Source organism: Macaca mulatta, chromosome 19 (assembly GCF_049350105.2).
Source record: "Macaca mulatta isolate MMU2019108-1 chromosome 19, T2T-MMU8v2.0, whole genome shotgun sequence".
Classification (NCBI taxonomy): domain Eukaryota; kingdom Metazoa; phylum Chordata; class Mammalia; order Primates; family Cercopithecidae; genus Macaca; species Macaca mulatta.
The window spans coordinates 62462059-62486857 of NC_133424.1; the positions used below are offsets into that span (position 1 = coordinate 62462059).

The 24799-nt window shown below is 50.6% G+C and overlaps 1 protein-coding gene and 2 long non-coding RNA genes across 48 annotated transcripts in view; 2 read left to right on the top strand and 1 right to left on the bottom strand.

Annotated features, from left to right (window-relative positions):
* The window catches only part of VRK3 (VRK serine/threonine kinase 3), a 174088-nt gene extending 149330 nt beyond the window's left edge, over positions 1-24758 (bottom strand). For 8 of the 46 annotated variants that reach the window (XR_013410071.1, XR_013410065.1, XR_013410066.1 and 5 more), the window contains exons 1-5: positions 24181-24243; positions 19441-19503; positions 14562-14704; positions 7938-8087; positions 6261-6539 (exon numbers count right to left, since the gene is read on the bottom strand). Coding sequence is in view for 34 of the 46 variants with exons in the window: in XM_077980950.1 (XP_077837076.1) it covers positions 6261-6539; positions 7938-8087; positions 14562-14703 (571 nt within the window). In the remaining 12 variants the exon portion in view is untranslated. Of the gene's footprint in view, positions 1-6260; positions 6540-7937; positions 8088-12477; positions 13440-14261; positions 14324-14561; positions 14705-19440; positions 19504-24100 lie in introns of all 46 variants that reach the window. The other 38 variants (XR_013410072.1, XR_013410067.1, XR_013410064.1 and 35 more) reach the window with 14 other exon arrangements.
* LOC144337251 (uncharacterized) lies at positions 378-11383 on the top strand. The gene is made up of 2 exons (XR_013410105.1): positions 378-1319; positions 11280-11383. It is a non-coding gene; the product is annotated as an uncharacterized LOC144337251 (long non-coding RNA).
* On the top strand, positions 21778-24727 carry LOC144337265 (uncharacterized). The gene is made up of 2 exons (XR_013410119.1): positions 21778-22186; positions 22972-24727. It is a non-coding gene; the product is annotated as an uncharacterized LOC144337265 (long non-coding RNA).
* Positions 24759-24799: the final 41 nt, after the last annotated feature.

Consider the following 24799-nt stretch of genomic DNA (forward strand, 5'->3'; position numbering starts at 1 on the left):
TTCTGTGCAACGCCTTCTTTCCCCTGGGGAACCTGGAATGCGGATACATGTCAGACAGAGGGGGTCACATGAGCTCCCCAGTAACAGCCCTGGGCACTGAGCCTCTGAGGAGCTTCCTGGTGGACAGTTCCCACGTACTGTCACAGCCTGTGGCTGGGGAATTAGGGGCGTCCTAGTGCAGAGTGACCTCATCCAAGGCCACATCCCAGGGTGACCCAGGTCCAATGATTAAGGTGGACATAAAGGCCCAGCCTCTCCTGGCCCAACACAGACCCACGCTGAAGGACCACTTCTGCTCCAGAGCCCCGCAGGGTCGGCTGCGGCCATCACTGGGCTGCATCACAGCGCCGCCTCCCGCTCTGCCCCGCCTGCTTCCTTACCCCTCCCTGGGTTCTGATCCCTGAGGCAGCTCCCCATAAGCACCCTGCCTGCTTGTTCCTCGACAGAGCCTGCTCCAGGAGCCCTTACTGTTCATTTACAGACCCCACCACGTCTCCGGCCCTGTGCTAAGTGTGGGCTTCACATGCATCATCCCATCTGACAGACGAGAAGAGGAGAGAGGCCAAGAAACGCCAGGCTGGCCAGGGTTCAAACCCCAGCTCCTCCCTCCACTCTGTGTGTGACTTTGGGCCTCCATTTGCATGTCTGTAAGATCGGAGCAATAAGGCCTACCCGGAGACTGGCTGCAAGGACTCAACAGACAGGCAGGAGTAAGAGCGGCACCAGCGATGTGTGCAGCAAGAGTCTGCGTCCCCCTGCACGCACACTGCTCGGTGAGCCCACTCAGCCCAGAGCCCAGCACGGAGCCTGGCGTGTCAGGATTGCTCCACAGGTGACAGCTTTAAAACATCCCCATAACACCAGGGCTCCGCAGCTGGGGAGTGGCAGAGCTGGCTCGACCTGGGTCTCCCTAATCCCAAAGCCCGTGAGCTGAGCTACTGTTGCCCGCGCACCCTAACTCATGCTGGTGTCCCTCCTTCCTCTGCTCTCATCGCTCCCACCCTCCCTTCACCATCGAGGCTGGTATCATCTCAGACACTGGGCTGAAGGACGGGGGGTGACAAAGTCACCAAGAAGCCGTCCTTGCCCTCAAGAAGCTCCAGCTGCAGCAGGGTTGGGAGCCAGCTCTACACATTCAAGGCCAAGGGTGCTCTGAGCCCAAGGGAAGAGAGAGAGACTTATGCAGGACCCACATCTTGGGGAAAGACAGGTCCTTTCCAGCTGTGGGGAGAGCACTGGGGGGATCATGCTGGAGCAGGAGCAGGCGGTGACACCATGACCAAGCATCCGCCCCTGTCTGGAACCCAGGCACAGGAACAGTACCTGTCTCTCAGAGGCACCATGAGGTCAATGACAATGCATACATGCCTGGCACTCAGAGGCAGGCAGGAAAAGCCGGCAATTTGATACAATTTTCCTGCACTGCTTTGCAGATTATAGAAGGCTTTTCTCTTTAACTTTTTTAACTGGCCCTGCTGCCAACAGCCTGGAAAGCTAGCTGGGCAATTTCCAATGTAGAGGGAGTCAAGGGAGGCCAGAAGGGAAAAAGGGCTTGGCCAAGAAAAGGGCTTGGCCAAGGGCCCCAACGGAGACGGGCCACAAGCCCAGGGCTCTGGACTCTGTGATCTGGGGTGGCAGATCTGGGTTTCTGCTGGACAGAAACCTGACACATGGAAAAACTCGACGTGTGCCAAATGAAGACCTGGGCCTGCCAGGCAGGCAGGTGAGCGCCTCCCCTTGCCCAAGTCAGCCGGTCCTGAACTTAGAGCAGGAGCACTGTTCTGGGACTCATCCTGACCCTAACACCAGGGAGCATGTACACGGCGCTGGCTATTTTCCCGGCATCACTCTACTCATTTCACTCTCCTGACTGCAGCCCTGTGAGGGCAGTAGCATTACCATCTCCCCTTTGCAGATGAGGAAACTGAGGCACAGGGTCCCGCTGTCATTTGAAAGGTCAAGCAACAAGTGGCCAGCAGAGGCAGCCCAGCCCACTGCTGAGCTCCAGGGTGCCCCATGCCTTCTACCTCCCGAGGCCCTGCTGGGGCCCCTGACTGACTTCTCCTTTCCGGCCTCCAGAAGGAACCAGCAGAGCCAACACCTAAACTCCGTACCCAGTGATTCTGGACTGCTGGCCTCCAGAGCTGCAGGAGAATAAGCATGTGCTGTGTTAAACCACTCACCGTGGTAACTTGTTACAGCGGCCACAGGAAGCTAACACAAGCCCCACCTTCCATCCGTGAAGGCAGAGGCTGTGGAGGGCAGCATGTGCCTGACCCTGAGCTGCTGCTCACGGACAGTTCTCCCCAGCGCGCCACAGTGAGCAGCTGCAGGGACTCATGTGACTAACGACAGATGGTGGCTCCCCCACACAGCTCCGGGGAGGCCCAGGAGTATGACATTATAATTCAGTACTGGACAGAGAGATAAGGGTTAATCAAGTGCTTAGAGCATGGCGCAGAGTGGGATAAAAGTGTCCACTGCTCGAATAACCGTAACGATTCAGCTTGTTCTTGTTTTATCATTATTGCTTTAAGCTACGGGACATACAACTCCACCACCTCTTCTCGACTGGTGCAAACTGGCAGAAGAAAAGGGCGATTTGCTCTGGGGCGATGCCACCCGATGGTGGTGTGACCCAAATGCAAGCTCTGCATCAGCAGCGTCTTCACCAGCCCTGCTCCCCCTGCACAGTGTCTGTGATGGCACCGTGGCCAGGCACACGGTAGGTGCTGCTTAAGGATCCACTGAGCCGCCGGGCGCAGTGCTCACGCCTGTAATCCCAGCACTTCGGGAGGCTGAGGCAGGAGGATGGCTTGAGGCCAAGAGTTTGAGATCAGCCTGGCCAACATAGTGAGATCACCTCTACTTTAAAAAATAAATAAATAAAGGGACTGCTGAAGGAATGGATGCCTCAGGCAGGTTGGGCGCTGGGGTTTGCTATTTTTATCAAACAATCCGAGTCATAAAAGGCAAAACCGAAACCACACTGGCCCAGAGTAGCCCCTTCCTGTGCTTTCACTGTGGGTTTCCGGGGAGGGCAAGTGTGGTTTCTTCTCTCAGGAGCTCCTGGCCCAGTGTGTTTTCCTCTCCTTCTCCCTCTTCCTTCCCCGCCCTCCTGCCCTCTCCCCGCTCTGCCCTCTCCCCTCAATCTCTTTCTCACGGTTGGTTTTCATCCCTCTCCCTTTCTCCTCGATCTGTGCTCCTTGGCCCCTCATTCCTTCTCATCCAGATGCCTTCTCACTCTTTCTCCCCAACCTCTCCTTCTGCTTTCTCTCCCGTTCTTGGGAGAAGCCAGAGTGCCTGCGTTCAAATCCCAGCTCTACAACTTCCAGGCTGTGTGCCTTTGGACAAGCAGCTTCCCCTCTGTGCCCCAGCTGTAGGATGGGTAATACGGGTGCCTATCTCACAGTGTGGCTGGCAGCATTACATGGGTAAGACACAGAGAGTTCCCAAAGTGTCTGGCGTGGGATCCTGCCCGTAATCCCAGCACTTTAGGAGGCTGAGGTGGGAAGATTGCTTGAGCCTGGGAGGTTGAGGCTGCAGTGAGCCGTGACTGTACAACCGCACTCCAGCCTGGGTGATGGAGCAAGACTCCATCTCTTAAAAATAAAAGTGCTGGTACAGGCGAGTGCTCCCTAGGTGTTAGCCACGGCCCTCTTTCTCTTGCTCCTGCTTGGTCTTGGTCACACTCTTTCCCCTCTCCGTCACCTTTCCTGGCCCTGCCTATCTGTCCCTGTTATTAACACTGCCTACCTCTGCCTCGGAACGATCCTGTACAGTTTTCCAAGTGCTTGGCCTCCATCTCCTATCATCATTTGAGCCAACAGCCCAAGGAGACAGGGGGCAAGGCTTCATCTCACTTTTCCAGTGGGGGACATCAAGGCATAGAGTGCCTGAGCGGTTCGCTGGGGCTCCCTCAGCGTGTTGGAGCCAAGTCAGGACTCAGATTCGGGGCTGTCTGAAATACCAGCTGTCCTGCCCGCCCGCCCATACTCCAAGGCAGGGATGGCCAATGGAAGGTTCAAAATTGCCCACATGCTTGTCTGGCCAGTGGGCACTTCCAAATCAAAGATTTCCTATCGAAATCCAGGTTTCAAGCTTTTCCTAGAAAACCTGGAAGATTCTGGAGCCCAGAGCCTAGCTAATAATTGACACCTCTGGGATCCATGTTCTTCATGTATAAAATCAGGATAGGGATAGTACTGATACCCTAAGGCTGTGGTGAGAATGTAGCAGACCTCTGTCCATCAAATAACTTGTAAGCAAATATTCACGGCAGCGTTACTCCTAACAGCCCACAGTGTAAACAACCCAAACGCCCATCAGCTGCTGAGTGGCTAAGCCACACGGGGTGCTCCCATACCGTGGAATATCACGCAGTTGTAAAAGGACTGTGGCAGTAACGCGCCACAGCACAGATGCAACTTGGGCACATGCTGCTGAGTGAGGGATGCCAGACACAAGAGGCCACACAGTGTAGGACTCCACTTCTGTGAACACCCAGAAGGGGCAAATCCACAGAGGGAGAAAGGCGGTTAGTGGCTAACAGTGGATGGGAGGAGAGAGGAATGGGAATGATGGCTCAAAGGTACTGGGTTTCTTTTTGGGGTGACAGAAATGTCCTGGAATTAAATAGTGATGATGGTGGCACAACACTGTGAATATCCTGAAGGCCACTCAGTTGCACCCTTTAAAAGAATGAATTTTTGTGGTCACTTATGCCTGTATTCTCAGCACTTTGGGAGGCCGAGGCAGGTGGATCACTTGAGGTCAGCAGTTCAAGACCAGCCTGGCCAACATGGTAACACCCTGTCTCTACCAAAAATACAAAAAAAAAAAAAATTTAGCCAGGTGTGATGACACGTGCTTGTAATCTCAGCTACTCGAAAGGCTGAAGCAGGAGAATTGCTTGAACCCAGGAGGTGGAGGTTGTAATGAGCTAAGATCGCGCCACTGTACTCCAGTCTGGGCGACAGAGCAAGACTCTCTCTCTCAAAAAAAAAAAAAAATTAATTAATTAATTAAATAAAATAATAATAAAAGAATAACTTTTTTTTTGAGACGGAGTCTCGCTGAACAACGTCTTTTTTTTTTTGAGACATAGTCTCGCTCTCTCACCCAGGATGGAGTGCAGAGGTGCAACCTCGGCTCACTGCAAGCTCCACCTCCCTCGTCACACCATTCTCCTGCCTCAGCCTCCCAAGTAGCTGGGACTACAGGTGCCTGCCACCATGCCCAGCTAATTTTCGTATTTTTAGTGGAGATGGGGTTTCACCGCGTTAGCCAGGATGGTCTCTATCTCCTGACCTCATGATCCGCCCACCTCGGCCTCCCAAAGTGCTGGGATTACAGGTGTGAGCCACCGCGCCCAGCCAATAAAAGAATAACTTTTATGTGAGTTTTATCTCAATTAAAAAGCTCCAAAAAGAAAGGAAAAGAAAAACCCATGTAAAGTGCTTAGAACAGGCCTGGCCTTGCAGAAGCACTCAATATTTAGTACAGTTAATACTAACACTACTGCCATAATTATTTTCCTCATTGTAACAGAGTCTGGGTTTTTCAGCCTCATGCCTCCCTCCTCCCCTTCCATTCCACACCTGGGCAAGCGGATGAGCAAGCCTGAGTGCTCCCTCCTTTGGGGTCTGCATCCATAAGACTCAAACCATGCATGGTGTTGGCCTGTGTGGCGGAACCCTCAGCCCAGCCCCACCCCCAACTACAATGAAACACCTGGCCAGTCTCCTTTCCTCACTCTCAAGGCATCTCAGATCTGCGTGGGAGGCCTGCCTGCTCTCCACAGAGCCCCCCATTATATAAGCAATAAACCTCTCCTATCTTGTTGGTGCGTGTGTGACATCATCAACCTTGACGTTTCAACCAAATCTTAGGTGGGGATCCATCCTCTCTCTGCACACGGGCCAGAAAACAATCATCCTTAGCACGCAGCCCCTGGGCCTCCCACATGCCAGCAGCAGGCGGGCTGAGAAGGGGCACACTTCACACAGGGCACATGCCTTGCAACTGGCCGCAGTCCCCACCACGCCCAACTGCCTTACTCCAGCCTGCCGCACTCATTCCCACTGTTGCCCGGCCCTGCAGGTGGGTAGGCGCAGAGTCCTAGGTCTAAGAGAAAGTTGCCTAGCGGCAGGTCTGCAGCTAGGGACATGGCTTCCATTCCCATTCTCAGGAAGGGGTCCCCTCCCACTGTCCTGGTGCTGAGACGACCCAGTCCCCGGCCGCCCATGGACAGAGCGTACCTTCATAGAGAATGCCCTGGTCGTCCCTGGTCTGGAGGAACTTCAGCTTCCACTGTCGCCCACTCTTGTCTGTCAGCACTGTCCCTGTGGGCAAAGCTTCAAGTGAGGTGGTCACCCGGCTCCGCTTCAGCGTCTGAGGGCTCCGCTTCAGCGTCTGAGGGCTGCAGCTGGTCTTCTGAGGGCTCTGCTTGGTCTTCTGAGGGCTGCAGCTGGTCTTCTGAGGGCTCTTCCTGGTCTTCTGAGGGCTGCTTTTGGGGGTTGGGGGTCTGCTCCCGGAGCCTGCAGGAGGATGGTAAGAATAAAGCAAAAGCACCATCCAGGAGAGAAAAGTTGGATGGGCAGTGAAACAGTATGCAAACTACTGTTCCTTTATGAATTCATTCATTCAACAAACACTTCCTTGGACCTTCTATGAGTCAGGCCTTTGAGTGATGACACTGGGGTACAAGATAGGAGTCGGACCTGCATCCTTCCCTCAGGAGTGCCCAGTTTGGTGGGCAAGTCTACTCTAGACACAGCCAGTCAGATGCGGGTCTGAGACAGCGCAGCACAGACAGATATTAGGGCCCAAAAGAGAAAGAGATCCTGCCTGGAGAAGTCAGGGTAAGCTTCCTGGAGGAAGGGATTAGTTAAGAGTTGGGTCTTGTTGGATGAGTAGAAGTTTGCCAGGGAAAAAAGGACATTCTAGACATTTACGCAAAGACATCCTGAAAAAGGACTCAGTCCTGAGATAGAAAGGGGCCAAAAAATTTGTTAGACCAAAGCCCTGCCCTGGAAGGGTTCCTAGACTGGCAAGAGAATGGGGCGGTGTGGTGGCACACAGATTTGGACACAGGAAAAGACATCGTTTACTCCGTTCCTCCCACCCACCATCCCCTAAAGGCAAGTAATGGCAAGAGGCCTCCAGGCGCAGAGGACAATGAGGAGCAAAGGCGACACCTCACACTGCCACTGCGGCTATGGCTTCGGATCCAGAGGCCCAGCGAACAGAAGGAACACAGTCCTCAGGCCTCCCGTGTCCTGGGCACTGGCTGGGCACAGGGAATATACACAAGTTGTGCTGGGTCCTTGCCTGCAAAGGGCCCCCAGTCCAGAAAGTGAGGCAGAAAGGCCCGTGGAGCCTACAGTGACATGCGCTCCAATGAAGGCTGCAGCAGGCACGGGGGATGCCAGACAAAGAGGCTGGAAAGAGGCTCTGGTGGACGATGAGGAGCTCTGGATGCGAGCCTACGGCACTCAAGAGAAGCTTCCTAGAGACCAGACCGGCTGAGTGGCAGTACACAAGGCCAAGACGGAAGGTGAGAGTGTCCTGGGCTGAGGGAACAGGCTTAGCAAAGACCAAGGTTAATCCCCAAAAGTGTTTTCTGGGCAAAGACTGTGTTGAGGGCTAAAGCAGGAACCAGGCCACACAGATGCCAGACTGAAGAGTTTGGTCTGAAGGCACCAGGAACAGTAGGAGGCTGTGTGCAGGGAGAGGCCAGGGCAGCTCTGGGTGCCAAAAGACCCATCTGGGGCCATTCAGAGGCAGACTGGAGGGGGAGATGGGAAGCTGGAGTCAGAGAACAGGCAGAGATGGACGATGCGTGAGCCAGGACTGTGGCAGTTTTGTCCCAAAGATCATTAGACAACCCAACTTTGCTCCACTTAGAGTCAGGCCAGATGGACCTTAACTCTTACCTTTGGATCTCTCAGAGGAACTCAGAGTATCTTCAGACTCAGAACTGTCACCATCTGAGAATAGGGATAATCGGGGAGAGGTGACGGTGCTGGACCACTTCACTTTCTTAGGAGAGGTTTCAAAACTGGAGTTCAGCCCTCTCTTTGAGCCTAAAGAAAGGCAGACAAAACGCAGACTGGAGTTACAAAGGCCCCTTTGCAGGCTCCACTGGACTGGGAGCCCTGAGGTTATATTCAGCTATGCTCTTCTCTTTGGCCCTCAACACCAATTCTTGCTTCTTCTATCACATAAATATCTAAGTAAACTGTTCCTCTTAGTTGTTCTCACCTTCTTAGGTCTTAGTCTCTCTTGTATCTTCCAGCACTTTGCCACTCTGTGTCCTTTCTATATAATTTCTTTATATGTACGTATATTTGAGATGGAGTCTCACTCTGTTGCCCAGGCTGGAGTGCAGTGGTATGATCTTGGCTCACTGCAACCTCTGCCTCCTGGGTTCAAGCAATTCTCCTGCCTCAGCGTCCCAAGTAGCTGGGATTACAGGCATGCATCAACACATTCAGCTAATTTTTATAGTTTTAGTAGAGACAGGGTTTCACCATGTTGGCCAGACTGATCTTGAACTCCTGACCTCAAGTGATCCACCAGCCTCAGTCTTCCAAAGTGTTGGGATTACAGGCATGAGCCACCATGCCCAGCCTCTTCCATGTAATTTCTTAAAATTTATCTTCTGGTTAACTAATTCTCCCTTCAGCTATGTCTAGTCTGCTGTTTTAACCACCCACTGAGGTTCTGATTACAACGATTTTATATATATATACACACACACATATACACACAATGATTGCGTATATATATACACGTACATATATATACATATATAGACACATACATATACATATATACACATACAATCATTAGAGTTTTTATTTGGTTCCTTCTCTTATTTGCCTGTGCAACTTTAACCTATTCCTTCATTATACTTTCAATTTGTTATTTTATTTATTTAAATGTATTAAGCATGTTTTGTAAACATTCTCATCTATTAATTCTAAGGTCTGTGGTCTTGGCAGGTCTGATTCTGTAGTTTGCTGTTTCTGCTGACTCTCAGGCTAGCTTATTTCCAGATGTCTTTGTAAATCAACAGAGACTGGTGCTTATGTTCCTTGGACATTGACCTGTGGTAATTCCCTAAGGTTTGTCTTTAAAGGACGTTTTCCAAGAGAAGATTTGTTTATATCAGGCAGGAAGTGGTACCCACATCTCACCACTTTAAGTTAAATGTTCAGCTTGCATTTTGGGGGACCACACAGATCAGTGTGAATTCTGGCTCCAAACTGGTGAGAATGTAAATTCTTGATTAGGAATTCTCATAGAAGGCTGGGTGTGGTGGCTCTGCCTGTAATCCCAGCACTTTGGGAGGCTGGGGCGGGTGGATCGCCTGAGGTCAGGAGTTGAGGCCAGCCTGTCCAACATGGTGAAACCCTGTCTCTACTAAAAATATAAAAATTAGCTGGGTGTGGTGGCAGGTGCCTGTAAACTCAGCTACTTGAGAAGCTGAGGCAGGAGAATCACTTGAACATGGGAGGTGGAGGTTGCACTGAGCCAAGATTACACCACTGCACTCTAGCCTGGGTGACAGAGCAAGACTGTTTCAAAAAAAAAAAAAAAAGGAATTATCAAAGAAGACATTCCTCCTTTTTTTTTTTTTTTTTTTTTTGAGACGGAGTCTCGCTCTGGCACCCAGGCTGGAGTGCAGTGGCCGGATCTCAGCTCACTGCAAGCTCCGCCTCCCGGGTTCACGCCATTCTCCTGCCTCAGCCTCCGGAGTAGCTGGGACTACAGGCGCCCGCCACCTCGCCCGGCTAGTTTTTTTTGTATTTTTTTAGTAGAGACGGGGTTTCACCATGTTAGCTAGGATGGTCTTGATCTTGTGACCTCGTGATCCGCCCGTCTCGGCCTCCCAAAGTGCTGGGATTACAGGCTTGAGCCACCGCGCCCGGCCGACATTCCTCCTTTTTTTACCCACCACCAAGGCTGACAAATGTCTCCACCAATTTTCTCAGTGGAACAATTACTTCTGCTGTAGTTCGCCCACTGAGGAGCCCCAGATTTAAAAGGAGCTTAAGAAACATGTCCTTTCTTTTTAGTTGACACTGACTAACTCAGCCAGCATGGTTGGTCCCTGGGCTACTGGAATGGCCTCCTAACTGGTTTCCATGCCTCGAATCCATTTTCCACACAGAGAAGCCACAGAAGTCTTTCCAAAACGCAAAGCCTATCGTGTTGCCTACTTGGCAGAAGCTCTTCCGCAGCTCTCCACGTCACCAACGGTTAAAACCAAACTCCTTCCCATGGCCTTGCCTGTCTTCCCCCAGGCGGAAATGTTTCTTACTCCTCCAGTGTGCCTGGCTCCCTTCACCTCACATCTGCTCCCCATATCACGTCCCAGTGCCTGGAACACACGTGCCAACTCCCACCTTGCTCATTCTTTTTTTTTTTTTTTTTGAGACGGAGTTTTGCTCTTGTTGCCCAGGCTGGAGTGCAATGGCACAATCTCGGCTCACCACAACCTCTCCCTCCCGGGTTCAAGTGATTCTCCTGCCTCAGCCTCCCGAGTGAGTAGCTGGGATTACAGGCACGCGCTACCTCGCCCGGCTAATTTTTTATTTTTAGTAAAGACAGGGTTTCTCCATGTTGGTGAGGCTGGTCTCAAACTCCCGACCTCAGGTGATCAGGCTGCCTCAGCCTCACAAAGTGCTGGGATTACAGTTGTGAGCCACTGTGCCCGGCCCATTCTTTTTCATCCCTAGCTCAGTTCAAACTTCACCCACTTAGGGAGGTTTTCCCTGATCCCCTGAAATACATGTTCCCTTATATGTGTTCCAGGGTCCATTCAGTTCCCCTCTGTTATCATGCAACCTACTGATAATCATGTACTCAATGTCTGTCACCTTACTGAGCTGTAAAAACTATGAGAGAACAGAAACCACGGCTGTCTTGTTTCTTACCATAATCCTCAGGACAAATATAGCACCTCAGCACATGGCCGGTCACTCACACATATTTGCCATCTGAGGACTGAGGGAGTGAATAACGAACTGGGCTCTAGGTCAGCATTAGGAAAGGCAGAGGTTGGGTTAAGAACTGACTCTGGCCGGGCACGGTGGCTCATGCCTGTAATCCCAACACTTTGGGAGGCCAGATGGGTGGATCACCTGAGGTCAGGAGTTCAAGACCAGCCTGGCCAACATGGTGAAACCCAGTTTCTACTAAAAATACAAAAATTAGCCAGGTGTAGTGTTGCACGGCTATAGTACCAGCTACTAGGGAGGCTGAGGCAGGAGAATCGCTTGAATCTGGGAGGTGGAGGTTGCAGTGAGCCGAGATTGTGCCGCTGTACTCCAGCCTGGGCGACAGAGCTAGACTCTGTATTAAAAAAACAAAAGCCAGGCACAGTGGCTCACGCCTGTAATGCCAGCACTTTGGGAGGCCAAGGTGGGTGGATCACGAGGTCAGGAGATGGATACCATCCTGACTAACACAGTAAAACCCCATCTCTACTAAAAATACAAAAAATGAGCCGGGCGTGGTGGCGGGTGCCTGTAGTCCCAGCTACTCAGGAGGCTGAAGCAGGAGAACAGCGAGAACCCGGGAGGTGGAGCTTGCAGTGAGCCAAGATCGCGCCACTGCACTCCAGCCTGTGCGACAGAGCAAGACTCCATCTCAAACAAAATGAAACAAAACACAACAAAAAAATCACTCTGACTCTCAAGTTGGGCCAAGGCCAACGCTGTTCACATTTGCCCAGAACCGTGGAGATGAAGAAGTCAACTTGAGACCTCAAGGCAGTAAGCATGGGAACAAAAGCTATATGCTAAGGATGGCTGAGTGGAAAGACAGAGGAGCCTGGGTCCCTTAGGGCATCATAGGGACACTATCCCAACACGCACTGTCTCCTTTTTTCAGTAAGAAAAATACTGCTCTACATACTTGCCAGTGAAAGAAAATAAAAATAAACCCAATCATTTGTTTAAACCCTTGTCATAGCATTTTCTGTTATTTGCAGCTAAATACACTCCCAAATGATAAAACGAATGTCACTCAACTCCCCGCCATGTATGCTGACTGCCTTCTGCACAACTGTCCGATGGGTAAACCCTCTTTGATTTACCAACATTGTATCTGGGCTTGGGCCTTCCAGTGAGCAAGACCGACTATTGATATTTAATTCATTCAACCAGTCAGTAAGATTTCTCAGCACCTGATACCGTGCCAGGCACAGACCCAGGTGCTGTGCTAACAGCAGGTTACAAAACCACAATCAACACAGGTTACAGAAACACAAAAAGTTTCTGTCCTCATGGAGCTTACAGAAGAAGCAATATAAGTAAAATACTGTATTTAATAGGGTTGAGACAAGTACCAAAAACAAATACACGGCAAGGAAGGGGGACAGGATCATTGCATAGAGGGAAGATGCAACTTTAATTAGTAGTGGCAGAGAAAGTGTCTCTGAGAAAGTGACAACTGAATAAATACCTGAAGGCATGGATGGGCGCAGTGGCTCATGCAATCCAACACTTTGGGAGGCCGAGGCTGGTGGATCACTTCAGGTCAGGAGTTCAAGACCAGCCTGGCCAACGTGGTGAAACCCCATCTCTACTGAAAATACAAAAATCAGCCGGGCATGGTGGTACATACCTGTGATCCCAGCTACTTGGGAGGCTGAGGCACAAGAATCACTTGAACCCGGGAGGCAGAGGTTGCAGTGAGCTGAGATTGTGCCACTGCACCCCAGCCTGGGCGACAAAGCCAGACTCAGTCTCAAAAACAAAAACAAAAACAAAAACAACAAAAAACAAAACCTGAAGGCAGTGAAAGAGTGAGGCATGCAGGCCCATAAGGGAAGAGGCATCCAGGAGGGAGCGGCAAGCGCACAGGCGGAGGCCCAGGCATGCTGAGGCGTGGAGGGGCAGCCGGGAGGCCGGTGCAGCTGGAACAGCACGGGCAACAGCAGGAGGGTCGGGAGGTGGAGTCTGAGGGGAAATGGGGACCTGGTCCTGTCGCCTCACGTGGGAAAGTACGAGCAGAGGAACGACGGGCTCTGACTCTGTATTCACAGGACCCCTCTGGCGGCTGCGTGAAGAGGACTACAGGGACAAGAGAGGGGAGCCGAGGGCAAAAAGGCTTCTGCACAAGAGAGGCAAGGGCAAGGGATGTGGGAGGTGCGGGGAAGGAAGTGGGCTGATACTGCACTGATTGTAGAGGGAGCCAACAAGATTTGCTGAAGGGGTGGGCGGGTCAAGGGGTTGGAGACAAAGAGAACTCATGCATGACCCCCAGGGTCCGGCCTGAGAAACTGGACGGAGGGCTATCCTCGGCAACGGGGAAGTCTATGGCAGGGCAGGCGGCAGGAACACCAGGAGCTCAGGTGAAGGCAAGTTCAGACTGAGATGTGATCAGGACATCCAACACAGGTTAAGCATCCCAAATCCAGAAATCTGAAATGCAAAATGCTCCAAAATCTGAAACTTTGAGTGCCAACAGGATGCTCAAAGGAAATTTCACTGGGCTACTGTGGAGTTCAGATTTTTTTTTTTTTTTTTTTTTTTTTTGAGACGGAGTCTCGCTCTGTCACCCAGGCTGGAGTGCAGTGGCCGGATCTCAGCTCACTGCAAGCTCCGCCTCCCGGGTTCCCGCCATTCTCCTGCCTCAGCCTCCCGAGTAGCTGGGACTACAGGCGCCCGCCACCTCGCCCGGCTAGTTTTTTGTATTTTTTAGTAGAGACGGGGTTTCACCGTATTAGCCAGGATGGTCTCGATCTCCTGACCTCATGATCCGCCCATCTCGGCCTCCCAAAGTGCTGGGATTACAGGCTTGAGCCACCGCGCCCGGCCTTTTTTTTTTTTTTTTTTTTTTTAAATCGAGTCTCACTCTGTTGCCCAGGCTGCAGTGCAGTGCCACAATCTCAGCTCACTGCGACCTCTGCCTCCTGGGTTCAAGCGATTCTCCTGCCTCAGACTCCGAAGTAGGTGGGATTACAGGTGTGCGCCACTATGCCAGCTAATTTTTGTATTTTTAGTAGAGATGGGATTTCAGGATGTTGGCCAGGCTGGTCTCGAACTCCTGACCTCAAGTGCTCTGCCTGCCTCAGCCTCCCAAAGTGCTAGGATTACAGGCATGAGCCACTGTGCCCAGCCAAATTTCAGATTTTTGAATCAGGATGCTCAACCAGTAAGTATAATGCAAATATTCCAAAATCTGAAAAAATCCAAAATGAGAACACTTCCGGTCCCCAACATTTCGGATAAGGGATACTCAACCTGCAGGTGCCAAGCAGGCAGGCTGCACATATATCTCCTCCAAGCAGGGGAGTCCAGGCTGGCTGGAGATAGAAATGAAGGAATTATTAACATGGAAACAGTGTCCAAAGCCATGAGGCCAATAAGAGGCCAAGGGACTGAGAGTAGGCAGAGGGGTCCAGTCCTGAGGCCTGGGCTTCTCCAGTATCAGGACAGGGTCAGACAGGCTGCAAAGGCATCCTCCCTCCCCACCTCCCCAGACACACACGTGCATGCACCTCATCCCCACTGCAGAAATGGGCTCAAAGCTCTCGTTCTTACCTCGGAAGGATGACACATGTGAACTGACAGAGGTTTCGGACCCCACATGCTCCTCCTCTGTGGGCAGAGAATTTCCACAGTAGGGGCAGAACTTGAATGCCGCTTGGATACTTTTGCCACAGTCTGGACAGAAGGAGATCATGCTACAAAACAGAATGAACAAACACAAAGTCAAACGGGCCAGCTGAAGGTCAGTGGAAGTATTGTTGGAGAACTGCTCTTAATCACAGGGTGAGTGTGCAGGAGGCATAGCCAGGGTCTTCAACTATGTTTGTGACGTTCATTTTTTTTTTTTTTTTGAGACGGAGTCTCGCTCTGTCACCCAGGCTGGAGTGCAGTGGCCGGATCTCCGCTCACTGCAAGCTCCGCCTCCCGGGTTTACGCCATTCTGCTGCCTCAGCCTCCTGAGTAGCTGGGACTACAGGCGCCCGCCACCTCACCCGGCTAGGTTTTTTTTGTATTTTTTAGTAGAGACGGGGTTTCACCAAGTTAGCCAGGACGGTCTTGATCTCCTGACCTTGTGATCCGCCCGTCTCGGCCTCCCAAAGCACTGGGATTACAGGTGTGAGCCATCACGCCCGGCCACAACTGACTAATTAAAAAAAATTTTTTTTTTTGTAGAGACGGTGTCTTACTATGTTGCCCAGGCTGGTCTGGAACTCCTGGCCTCCAGCAACCTTCCTGCCTCAGCCTCCCAAAGTGCTGGGATCACAAGCATGAGCTACCATCCTGGTTGCAAGAGACCATTCTGATCAAACCTTTTTCCTTCATTCACTGTAAAGGCTGGCTTCGTTGCAAATGCAAACAGTGGGGTCCTTAAAATCACAGGTTTGGCCCCAGGCTGCCAGATTTCAATCCCAGATCCGCTACATGCTGGGCAAGCTACTTAACCTCTCTGTGCCACAGTCCACCCCATTGTAAAATAGGGCTTCTCCCAGCACCTATCTCATAGAATGGTTGATGAGGTCTAAATGAATATGAGGTGCTGAGAACAGGGCCTGGCCCACAGAAAGCCTTTTATGAGTGCTTGCTGTGACCATATCATGCCTTGTACCCAAGTTACTATATTCCAGTCATTAATATTTCTCTTCTTCCCCTTCTTCTTCAATAGGAAGTTCTGAGCTTCTCAGGCCTGTCTATTTCCTCTAGGTACTAACTTCTGAAATTCTAGAGCTTGTCCTTAAAAACCATAGGCCATTCCATCAGCTGGTGAAATAAATCTCAGTCACATGGGGAGAGAACAGGTCCTGGATTTCTCTTCCTCAGGCTGCAGAAGAGCAGAAACACTCTGTGGCATAAATCTGCCCTTGTTTTTTCAAACCAAGGAGTCGTATAAGACATCTGGACTGCAAAGGCTGTCGGTCAAGTATCTTTTACCGTCTAGAAAACCAGTCATTCCGAGTTGATGGGTGCAGCACAGCAACATGGCACAAGTATACATATGTAACAAACCTGCACGTTATGCACATGTACCCTAGAACTTAAAGTATAATAATAATAAAAAATAAATTAAAAAAAAAATTAAAAAAAAAAAAAAGAAAAACCACCTATTGGGTACAATGTACACCACTTGGGTGATCAGTGCATTAAAACCCTAGACTTCACCACTATACAATTCATCCATGTAACAAAAAAACATGTGTATTCCTAAAGCTATTGAAATAAAAAATATTAAAAAAAAAAAAAAAAAAAAAAGAAAGCCAGTCATTCTGACTGGTTGTCCAACTTAGTGATTTGTCGTCCTGCTAATAATATGTAAAAGAACATCTCTGCCTTCTCAAAGGCATAAATACCAGTGAGCATTTTTGTTAAGGTAGAGGTCTCACTGCCTCTTCCCTCTCCCCCAGGCACACCTGGGTGTCTGACACTGGCGTCACAAGACCAAATTGCCTAGATGTACCCAATAAATATATACACCTACTATGTATCCCGGTAAATTAAAAATTAAAAAAACAATTTTTTTTTTTTTTTGAGATGGAGTCTCTCTCTGCCACCCAGGCTGGAGAGCAGTCGTGCGATCTCGGCTCACTGCAAGCTCTGCCTCTTGGGTTCAAGCGACTCTCCTGCCTCAGTCTCCCGAATAGCTGGGATTACAGGCGTGAGCCACCATGCCTAGCTAATTAAAAAAATATATATATTTTGGCCGGGCGTGGTGGCTCACACCTGCAATCCCAGCACTTTGGGAGGCTGAGGTGGGCGGATCACAAGGTCAGGAGCTCGAGATCATCCTGGCTAACACGGTGAAACCCCGTCTCTACTAAAAAATACAAAAAATTAACCGGGTGTGATGGCGGGTGCCTGTAGTCCCAGCTACTCGGGAGGCTGAGGCAGGAGAATGGCATGAACCCGGGAAGCGGAGCTTGCAGTGAGCCGAGATCATGCCACTGCACTCCAGCTTGGGCGACAGCACGAGACTGTGTCTCAAAAAAAAAATATATATATATACATATACACACACACACACACACATATGTGTATATATATATAGTAAAAAAAAAGAAAAAATAGCCAGTCATGGTGGCACATATCTGTAGTCCCAGATACTTGGGAGGCTGAGGTGAGAGGATGGCTTGAGCCCAAGAGCTCAAGGCTGCAGTGAGCCATGATTTCGCCATTGCACTCCAGCCTGAGTGACAGGCTGTGCCAATATTTGGAGTGCAAATATATATTACATATATATTTATATACACATATTAAATAACATATTATATATATACACATTATTAAACTGCATAGAGGCTGGTGCCTGGAAAGTTGTATTAGTGAGAAGTCATGTGTGATTGTGTGAAACCACTAAGATTTAGAAGTCGCTTGTTACCGAAGCCTCGCCAGTCAGACTCTGCTATACTTCTTTTCTATTTTCTTTCTTTTTTTTCTTTTGAGATGGAGTCTCGCTCTGTCGCCCAAGCTGGAGTGCAGTGGCCGGATCTCAGCTCACTGCAAGCTCCGCCGCCCGAGTTTACGCCATTCTCCTGCCTCAGCCTCCCGAGTAGCTGGGACTACAGGCGCCTGCCACCTCGCCCGGCTAGTTTTTTGTATTTTTTAGTAGAGACGGGTTTCACCGTGTTAGCCAGGATGGTCTTGATCTCCTGACCTCGTGATCCGCCCGTCTCAGCCTCCCAAAGTGCTGGGATTACAGGTTTGAGCCACCGCGCCCGGCCTTCTTTTCTATTTTCTAGCAACAGGGTCCCACCCTGTCACTCAGGCTGGAGTGCAATGGCATGATCATGGCTCACTGCAGCCTTGAGTTCTTGGGCTCAAGCCATCCTCTCACCTCAGCCTCCCAAGTTATTTGGGACTACAGGCATGTGCCACCATGACTGGCTTTTTTTTTTTTTTTTTTTTTTGAGACGGAGTCTTGCTCTGTCGCCCAGGCTGGAGTGCAGTGGCACGATCTCAGCTCCCTGCAAGCTCTGCCTCCTGGGTTTACGCCATTCTTCTGCCTCAGCCCCCCGAGTAGCTGGGACTACAGGTGCCCGCCACCTCGTCCAGCTAGTTTTTTTTTTTTTTGTATTGTTTACTAGAGATGGGGTTTCACTGTGTTAGCCAGGATGGTCTCGATCCCCTGACCTCTTGATCCGCCTGCCTCGGCCTCCCAAAGTGCTGGGATTACAGGGTTGAGCCACTGCGCACGGCCTCTTTTTTTTTTTTACTTTTTGTAGAGATGGTGTCTTGCTATATTGCCCTGGTCTCGAACTCCTGAGCTCAATCTTTCTGCCTTGGCTTCCCAAAGTGCTGGGATTACAGGTGTGGGCCACTATGCCTAGATTTCTTTTTTTTTTTTTTTTTTTTTTGAGACGGAGTCTCGCTCTGCCGCCCAGGCTGGAGTGCAGTGGCCGGATCTCAGCTCACTACAAGCTCCGCCTCCCAAGTTCACACCATTCTCCTGCTTCGGCCTCCCGAGTAGTTGGGACTACAGGCGCCCGCCACCGCGCCCGGCTAGTTTTTTGTATTTTTTAGTAGAGACGGGGTTTCACCATGTTAGCCAGGATGGTCTCGATCTCCTGACCTCGTGATCCGCCCGTCTCGGCCTCCCAAAGTGCTGGGATTACAGGCTTGAGCCACCGCGCCCGGCCATGCCTAGATTTCTCATGTGAACAAAGGGTTTGTTTAGAAATCTGTGATGGTTTGTTTTATTTATTTATTTATTTTGAGACAGAGTTTCACTCTGTCACCCAGGCTGCAGTGCAGTGGTGCGATCTTGGCTCATTGCAACCTCCGTCTCCCAGGTTCGAGTGATTTTCCTGTCAGTGTCCTGTGTGGTTGGGACTACAGGTGTGCCCTACCACACCTAGCTAATTTTTTTTTCTTTTTTGAGATGGAGTTCTGCTGTTGTCGCCCAGGCTGGAGTGCAGTGGTGCGGTCTCGGCTCACTGCAACCTCTGCCTCCTAGGTTCAAGCGATTCTCCTGCCTCAGCATCCTGAGTAGCTGGGACTACAGGTACACGCCACCACACCTAGCTAATTTTTATATACAAGTATGCGCCACCACACCCAGCTAATTTTTATATTTTTAGTACAGATGGGGTTTCACCATGTTGGCCGGGATGGTCTGGAACTCCTGACCTCAAGTGATCCACCTACCTCAGCCTCCCGAAGTGCTGGAATTACAGGTGTGAGCCTCCACACCTGGCAGAAATCTGTGACGGTTTTAAATGGCTTCATGTTACATAGAATTTCCCCAGATGCTGGCTGCCCTCCGGGAAAGATGCCTCCAGGATGCAGCAAGTGCCTAAGCACGCGAGCCCTGCCATACCCACCACAATGTTCTTTCTGGGAGTAAAGCTGGCCAGCAGCAACCCAGAGGAGACAAGCAGGAGCCAGCTGCTGGTGGGAAAAAGGAAAAAGGCCTTGAGAGGCTATGCCCAAGGGATAATACCTTTATGAGGTCACGGTCTGGCCCTTGGATTTACTGGGCTGGAAACTCCATTTTGACAGCGACCTGTAAGTGAACAAAAGTGGAGTGGCTGACTCATGCTTTCACACAGAAAGGAAAGATAATAGCTAATGTTTATTGAGCACTGGTCATGTCACCAGCATGTGCCAAATCCATTCGTTTGTTTATTCACTCATTCATTCACTCGATCATTATTCACCGAGTTTCCTGTTTATGCCGGTCACTGGGGAAACAGCAGCAAAGGAAACAACCCAGCCCCTGCCTTCAGGATGCTCAAGTTCTGGTGGGGAAGAGAAGCTAACAAACAAATGAGCAAGGAACCGCTGAACAGGTCATATGGAGAAAGTGCTATGGAGGACAATAAAGTACCACAGAAGAAAACAGGATGCCACAGAGTTTGATGGGTCACTATTCACACAGGGTGGCCAAGGAGGGACTCACCCAGAGGGACGCATCTGAGCTGAGACCCAAAGGAAACCAGGGAGCGAGCTGTCAATATCTGGGAAGGAGTCCTCCAGGCAGAGAGCTTTCTATGCATTATCCTATTTAGTCTATACAACAGCCCAGGACGCCAGCTCCAGAATTATCACCACTTCATAGGAGAGTATGGCACTCGTATTTTCCAAAGCAGGTCACAGCAGTATTTCTGGTCCTGTATGCTCTTTGGAACCTTGTAACCTCTCTTCCCAGGAGTCAGGGTCTCTGTTCCTCCCCCTTTGGAGCTGGGCAGAGCCGTGACTGCTCCTACCAACAGAGGACTGGCAGCAGTAAGGCCATGAGACTTCCAAGTCTGGGTCATAAAAAACAACTCGCACCTGGCTGGCTCACTCAGGCTGCTCACCCATGGAAGCCAGTTTCCATGGCATGAGGCAGCCTAAAGGAGCCGAGGCAGAGAAACCACATGGAGAGGCTCAGGTGGAGAGGAACTGAGGCCCCCGGCCAACAGCCAGCATCAGCTGCTGGGTGACTGAGCAAGTCCTTAGACCACTTAAATCCCAGCCTTCAAATCTTCCTGCTAAGGCACAGGCATTGGGGAGCAGAAACAGGCCACTCTGCTGTGCTCACTCTGAATTCCTGGCCCACAGGATCCATGGGCACAAGAAATGGCGGTTCTACACCAGTGAATTGTGGGATAATTTTTTCCTAGACACAGTAATCAGAACAGAGAGTCCCTGCTGCACAGAGGTTAAGTCACTGAAGACGGTTCTCATTTCATGACAGTTCAGTATGTGCAGATCACTGTGCTAAGTTCTCGGGAGGTATTATCTGTAGAACCTTCCCAATCACCCTTTCCAAGGTAAGAACAATTCCCCTTAGGGGAGATGAGAAGCAGAGGCTCAGGGAGAAAATGACTTGCCCAGGGCCACACAGCTCTTAAGTGGCAAGCCAGACACATGATTTTGTTTAATCTTCCCCTCCATTCTATGAGGTAGGGATGATCATCCCATCTTTGAAACCTGCAAAATGATGCTCAAAGGGTGACAATTCTCCTTCCCCCAGACCTGACTCCACTCACCTAGAAAACAGTGGGGACGCAGCTGGAATCCAGAACCTAAAAGCCCATGTTCTTAACCTGGTGCCAGTTCACACAACGAAAATGCAAAACTGGACTGGGATCTTGGGGCAGCAGGTCAGAACATTCTTGTAGATTTAAATCTGGAAGCTGATGTTGGGTGTGGAATCAGGGTAAGAGAGTCTTTTAACCATGTGCCATCCCCAGTTCTGACACCGTCACCAGCCTGGTCTAGGCCACCATCTCTCCCTTGTGCTACTGCAGCAGCTTCCTAACTAGACTTCCGGCTTCTACGCTTGTCCCTACATCGATTTTCAACCCAGTAGCTAGAGGGGTCCATTTAAAATCTAAGTCAGACCCTGCCCCTGTCAGACCCTGGCCCATATGGTGGGTCGGACACGGTGGCTCATGCCTGTAATCCCAGCACTTTGGGAGGCCGAAGTGGGCGGATCACGTGAGGTCAGGAGTTCCAGACCAGCCTGGACACCATGGTGAAACCCCGTCTCTACCAAAAACAAAAACACACACACACACACATCAGCCGGGTGTGGTGACAGGCGCCTGTAATCCCAGTTACTTGGGAGGCTGAGGTATGAGAGTCGCTTGAACCTGGGAAGCAGAGGTTGCAGTGAGCCAAGGTCGTACTGCTGCACTCCAGCCTGGGCGACAGAGCGAGACTCAGTCTCATAAACAAACAAATACATTAAAAAAAAATGTAAGTCAGTCCCTGTCCCTCCTCTACTCAAAACCATATGGTGGATTTCATTTTAGACAGAATCAACACCAAAATTCCTACCATGGCCCAGGAGCCCCTGTATGGTCTGCCACTTCCCTGTTCCCTCTCTGACCTCTCCCACCATCTCGCCTTGCTCATGCTGAGTCAGCCACACTGGCTTTTCCCCAATTGTGACAAGAACGTTTCTTCCCCAAGACCTTTGTACCTGCTCTCCCATCTGCCTGGAACACTGTTCCCCCAAGAGTGCACACACGTCACTTCCTCATCACCTTCTTTAGCTCTCTGTTCAAATGTCACCTTCTCAGAGATCTTCTTGGACACAATTTTACTGTGTTTTTTCTTTTCTTTTTTTTGAGATGGAGGTTCGCTCTTTTGGCCCAGGCTGGAGTGCAATGGTGCAATCCTGCCTTACTGCAACCTCTGCCTCCTGGGTTCAAGTGATTCTCCTGCCTCAGCCTCCCATGTAGCTGGGATTACAGGTGTGTGCCACCACGCCTGGCTAATTTTGTATTTTTAGTAGAGATGGGGTTTCACCATGTTGGCCAGGCTGGCCTTGAACTCCTGACCTCAGGTGATCCCCCCACCTCGGCCTCCCAAAGTCCTGGGATTACAGGCTCAAGCGACCGTGCCTGGCCCTGGACACCATTTTACTAATAGCGTGTTTTATCCTCCTTACCTTGCTTTATTTTTCTTCACAGTGGTTGTCACCACCTGACATACTCTGAGTTACTAGAATGTAAGCTTCATAATGGCAGGGACTTTTCCCTGTCTGGTTTGCCACAGTATGCCCAGAGCCTCACACAGGCCTGGCACAGAGCAAATGCTGGGTCTACGTTTGCTGAGTGAATAAATTATTGTCTCCTTTGCATAAGAAAACGTGCCAAGAAGGCAGGGGGGTCCCCAGCTGTGTCACACACATTCATCTTTCAGGCAAGTCTAGACATCTAGCCAGAGACTCAAAGCTCAGGGCCAGAATTATCTAGCTGGATGGTCCTTAAAAAAGACCTGCCACTTAGAAACAGATCTCTGTAGGGGTTAAGAGGATAAACTTGGGACATTATCTGCCTGGGTTTGGATCTTGCTTCTGCCATGTATTACATGATGGTGGGCAAAAAATATATGTTATTTTTTCCCTTTGGGACAGAGTTTTGCTATGTCACCGAGGTTGGAGTGCAGTGGCACGATCTCAGCTCACTTGCAACCTCTGCTTCCTGGGTTCAAGCGATTCTCCCTGCCTCAACCTCCTGAGTAGCTGGGATTACAGGTGCATGCCACCATGCCCGGCTAATTTTTTTAGTTTTAGTAGAGACGGGGTTTCACCATGTTGGCCAGGCTGGTCTCGAACTCCTGACCCCAGGTGATCCGCCCGCCTCTGTCTCCTAAAGTGCTGCAATTACAGGCGGGAGCCACCATGCCCAGTCAAATTTTTTGGATTTTAGAACCTATTACATATTACAACACCGGCGAGATCCAGGGGCAACTCTACATAAGCAAGTATATGATTTGCACAACAAAATCTTTAAAAATTCTAAATAGTCACACATCAGTTCAGAGTGGGTATTGCCAGCAAACAAGTTCAAAGCCAGGTGAGGTTGGGCTACCAGGTAAGTTGCAAAACAGAGAAAAAGATCTTTCAGTTTTTACAACGTTTTGGATTTTAAAGTCATAGATAAAGGATTGCAGACCTGTAAATACTCTTTAACATTTCTTTTTTAGTGTCTGGCATCCCCAACCACCCTGAAAAAGTGAATTAGCTGGGCAGGATTTTTGTTTTAGACACTGCTATAATAACGTGGGCTTGAGCAGTGCCTATTAGACTAGCACCGTTCAAGCCCCGGTTATAGTAGGGTAATATCGGTTGCACGGAGCCTTCCATATAGTAAACACTCAGTAAAAGTTGATGTGCTGAAGTCACCTATGCAATGGCCAGGTCAGGACTTGAAAGCCCAAGACTCCAACCCTCAGGCCAGTCTTTATCTTAATTTATTTGACTTACTCAACAAATGTTTAGTGAACAGCTGCTATGTGTCAACTACTGTATAGTGTTCCTCCTAGAAACTTCAGGAGACAACAGCAAAAAGGCTAAAGGTCAGACCCCACCCCAACGCAGGTGGGCGGTTGCCTAGGCGACAGAGACTCCCTTCGACCCCATCCTCCATAGAAACCATGGGATGACTTAGATGCCAAGTTTGACAGCGGAGGAGCCAAAGGTGGCTTCGGAAGCTCAAGAGAAAGCCAGTGAATCCCGCGACCCGGAGCCGCTCTCATTCCGAACCCCAACCGCAGGGGCCCCCACCTCCCACAAAGGGTCGTGCTGACGTCACGGACACCCCAGCCGAGCTGCGGCTAGGGGGTCGGGGGACGTACGGCCACTCCGCCTCGGTTCCCCTCACCTCTTTACTTACGGACGGGGTTGGGATTCTAGGGTTCTGCAGCCTGACCCTTCGGATCCTCCGCAGTTACCGGGACTCACCTTCTCGGTTGCCCCGCGAAAACTTCCGCTGGGCGGAGAGCGCTGCGCGCGCATCCTGAGCCTGTGGCGTCCGCGCACGCGCCGCGGACTTCCCGACGGCCCCTGGGCTTCGCCTACCTGGGAACTCCGTTTCCCAGAGGCCTCCGCGGCAGGCCCGCCCTCTGATTCCAGACGGAATGGGGATTATTCCGTCATTGCTCATCCCCCTCCCCACCGTTCTAGCCTCTTTGAAAGGCCTTCTGGTTCTACTGCGCATGTGTCAGTGTGAAACCAATCGGAATACACCGTAAGGCATCTCTCCACCAGTCAGAGGTCACATTACCACTTCTCCCGCCTCAACTTCGCCCCTTATTTCCGCGCGTTTTCTCAGAAATCCCGTCTCAACGCGTTTCCATGGCAACCTACCGCTTGCTCTTCGGAAGAGGGGAAGACTCCCAGTCATCTAGTAAAGGCAAGAAGCTAATTAGATGATTATTTAACAAGATAAAAATCTGGACTACAAACCCTGATGCCGCCTGGTCCTGATTCTGTTTCTACTCTACTCCCAGAGTGCTAAGGCTGAAGAAGCGAGAGGATATGGGAAGGCGAACGAAGTCGCCCGCACAGCCCTCTGGGAAAT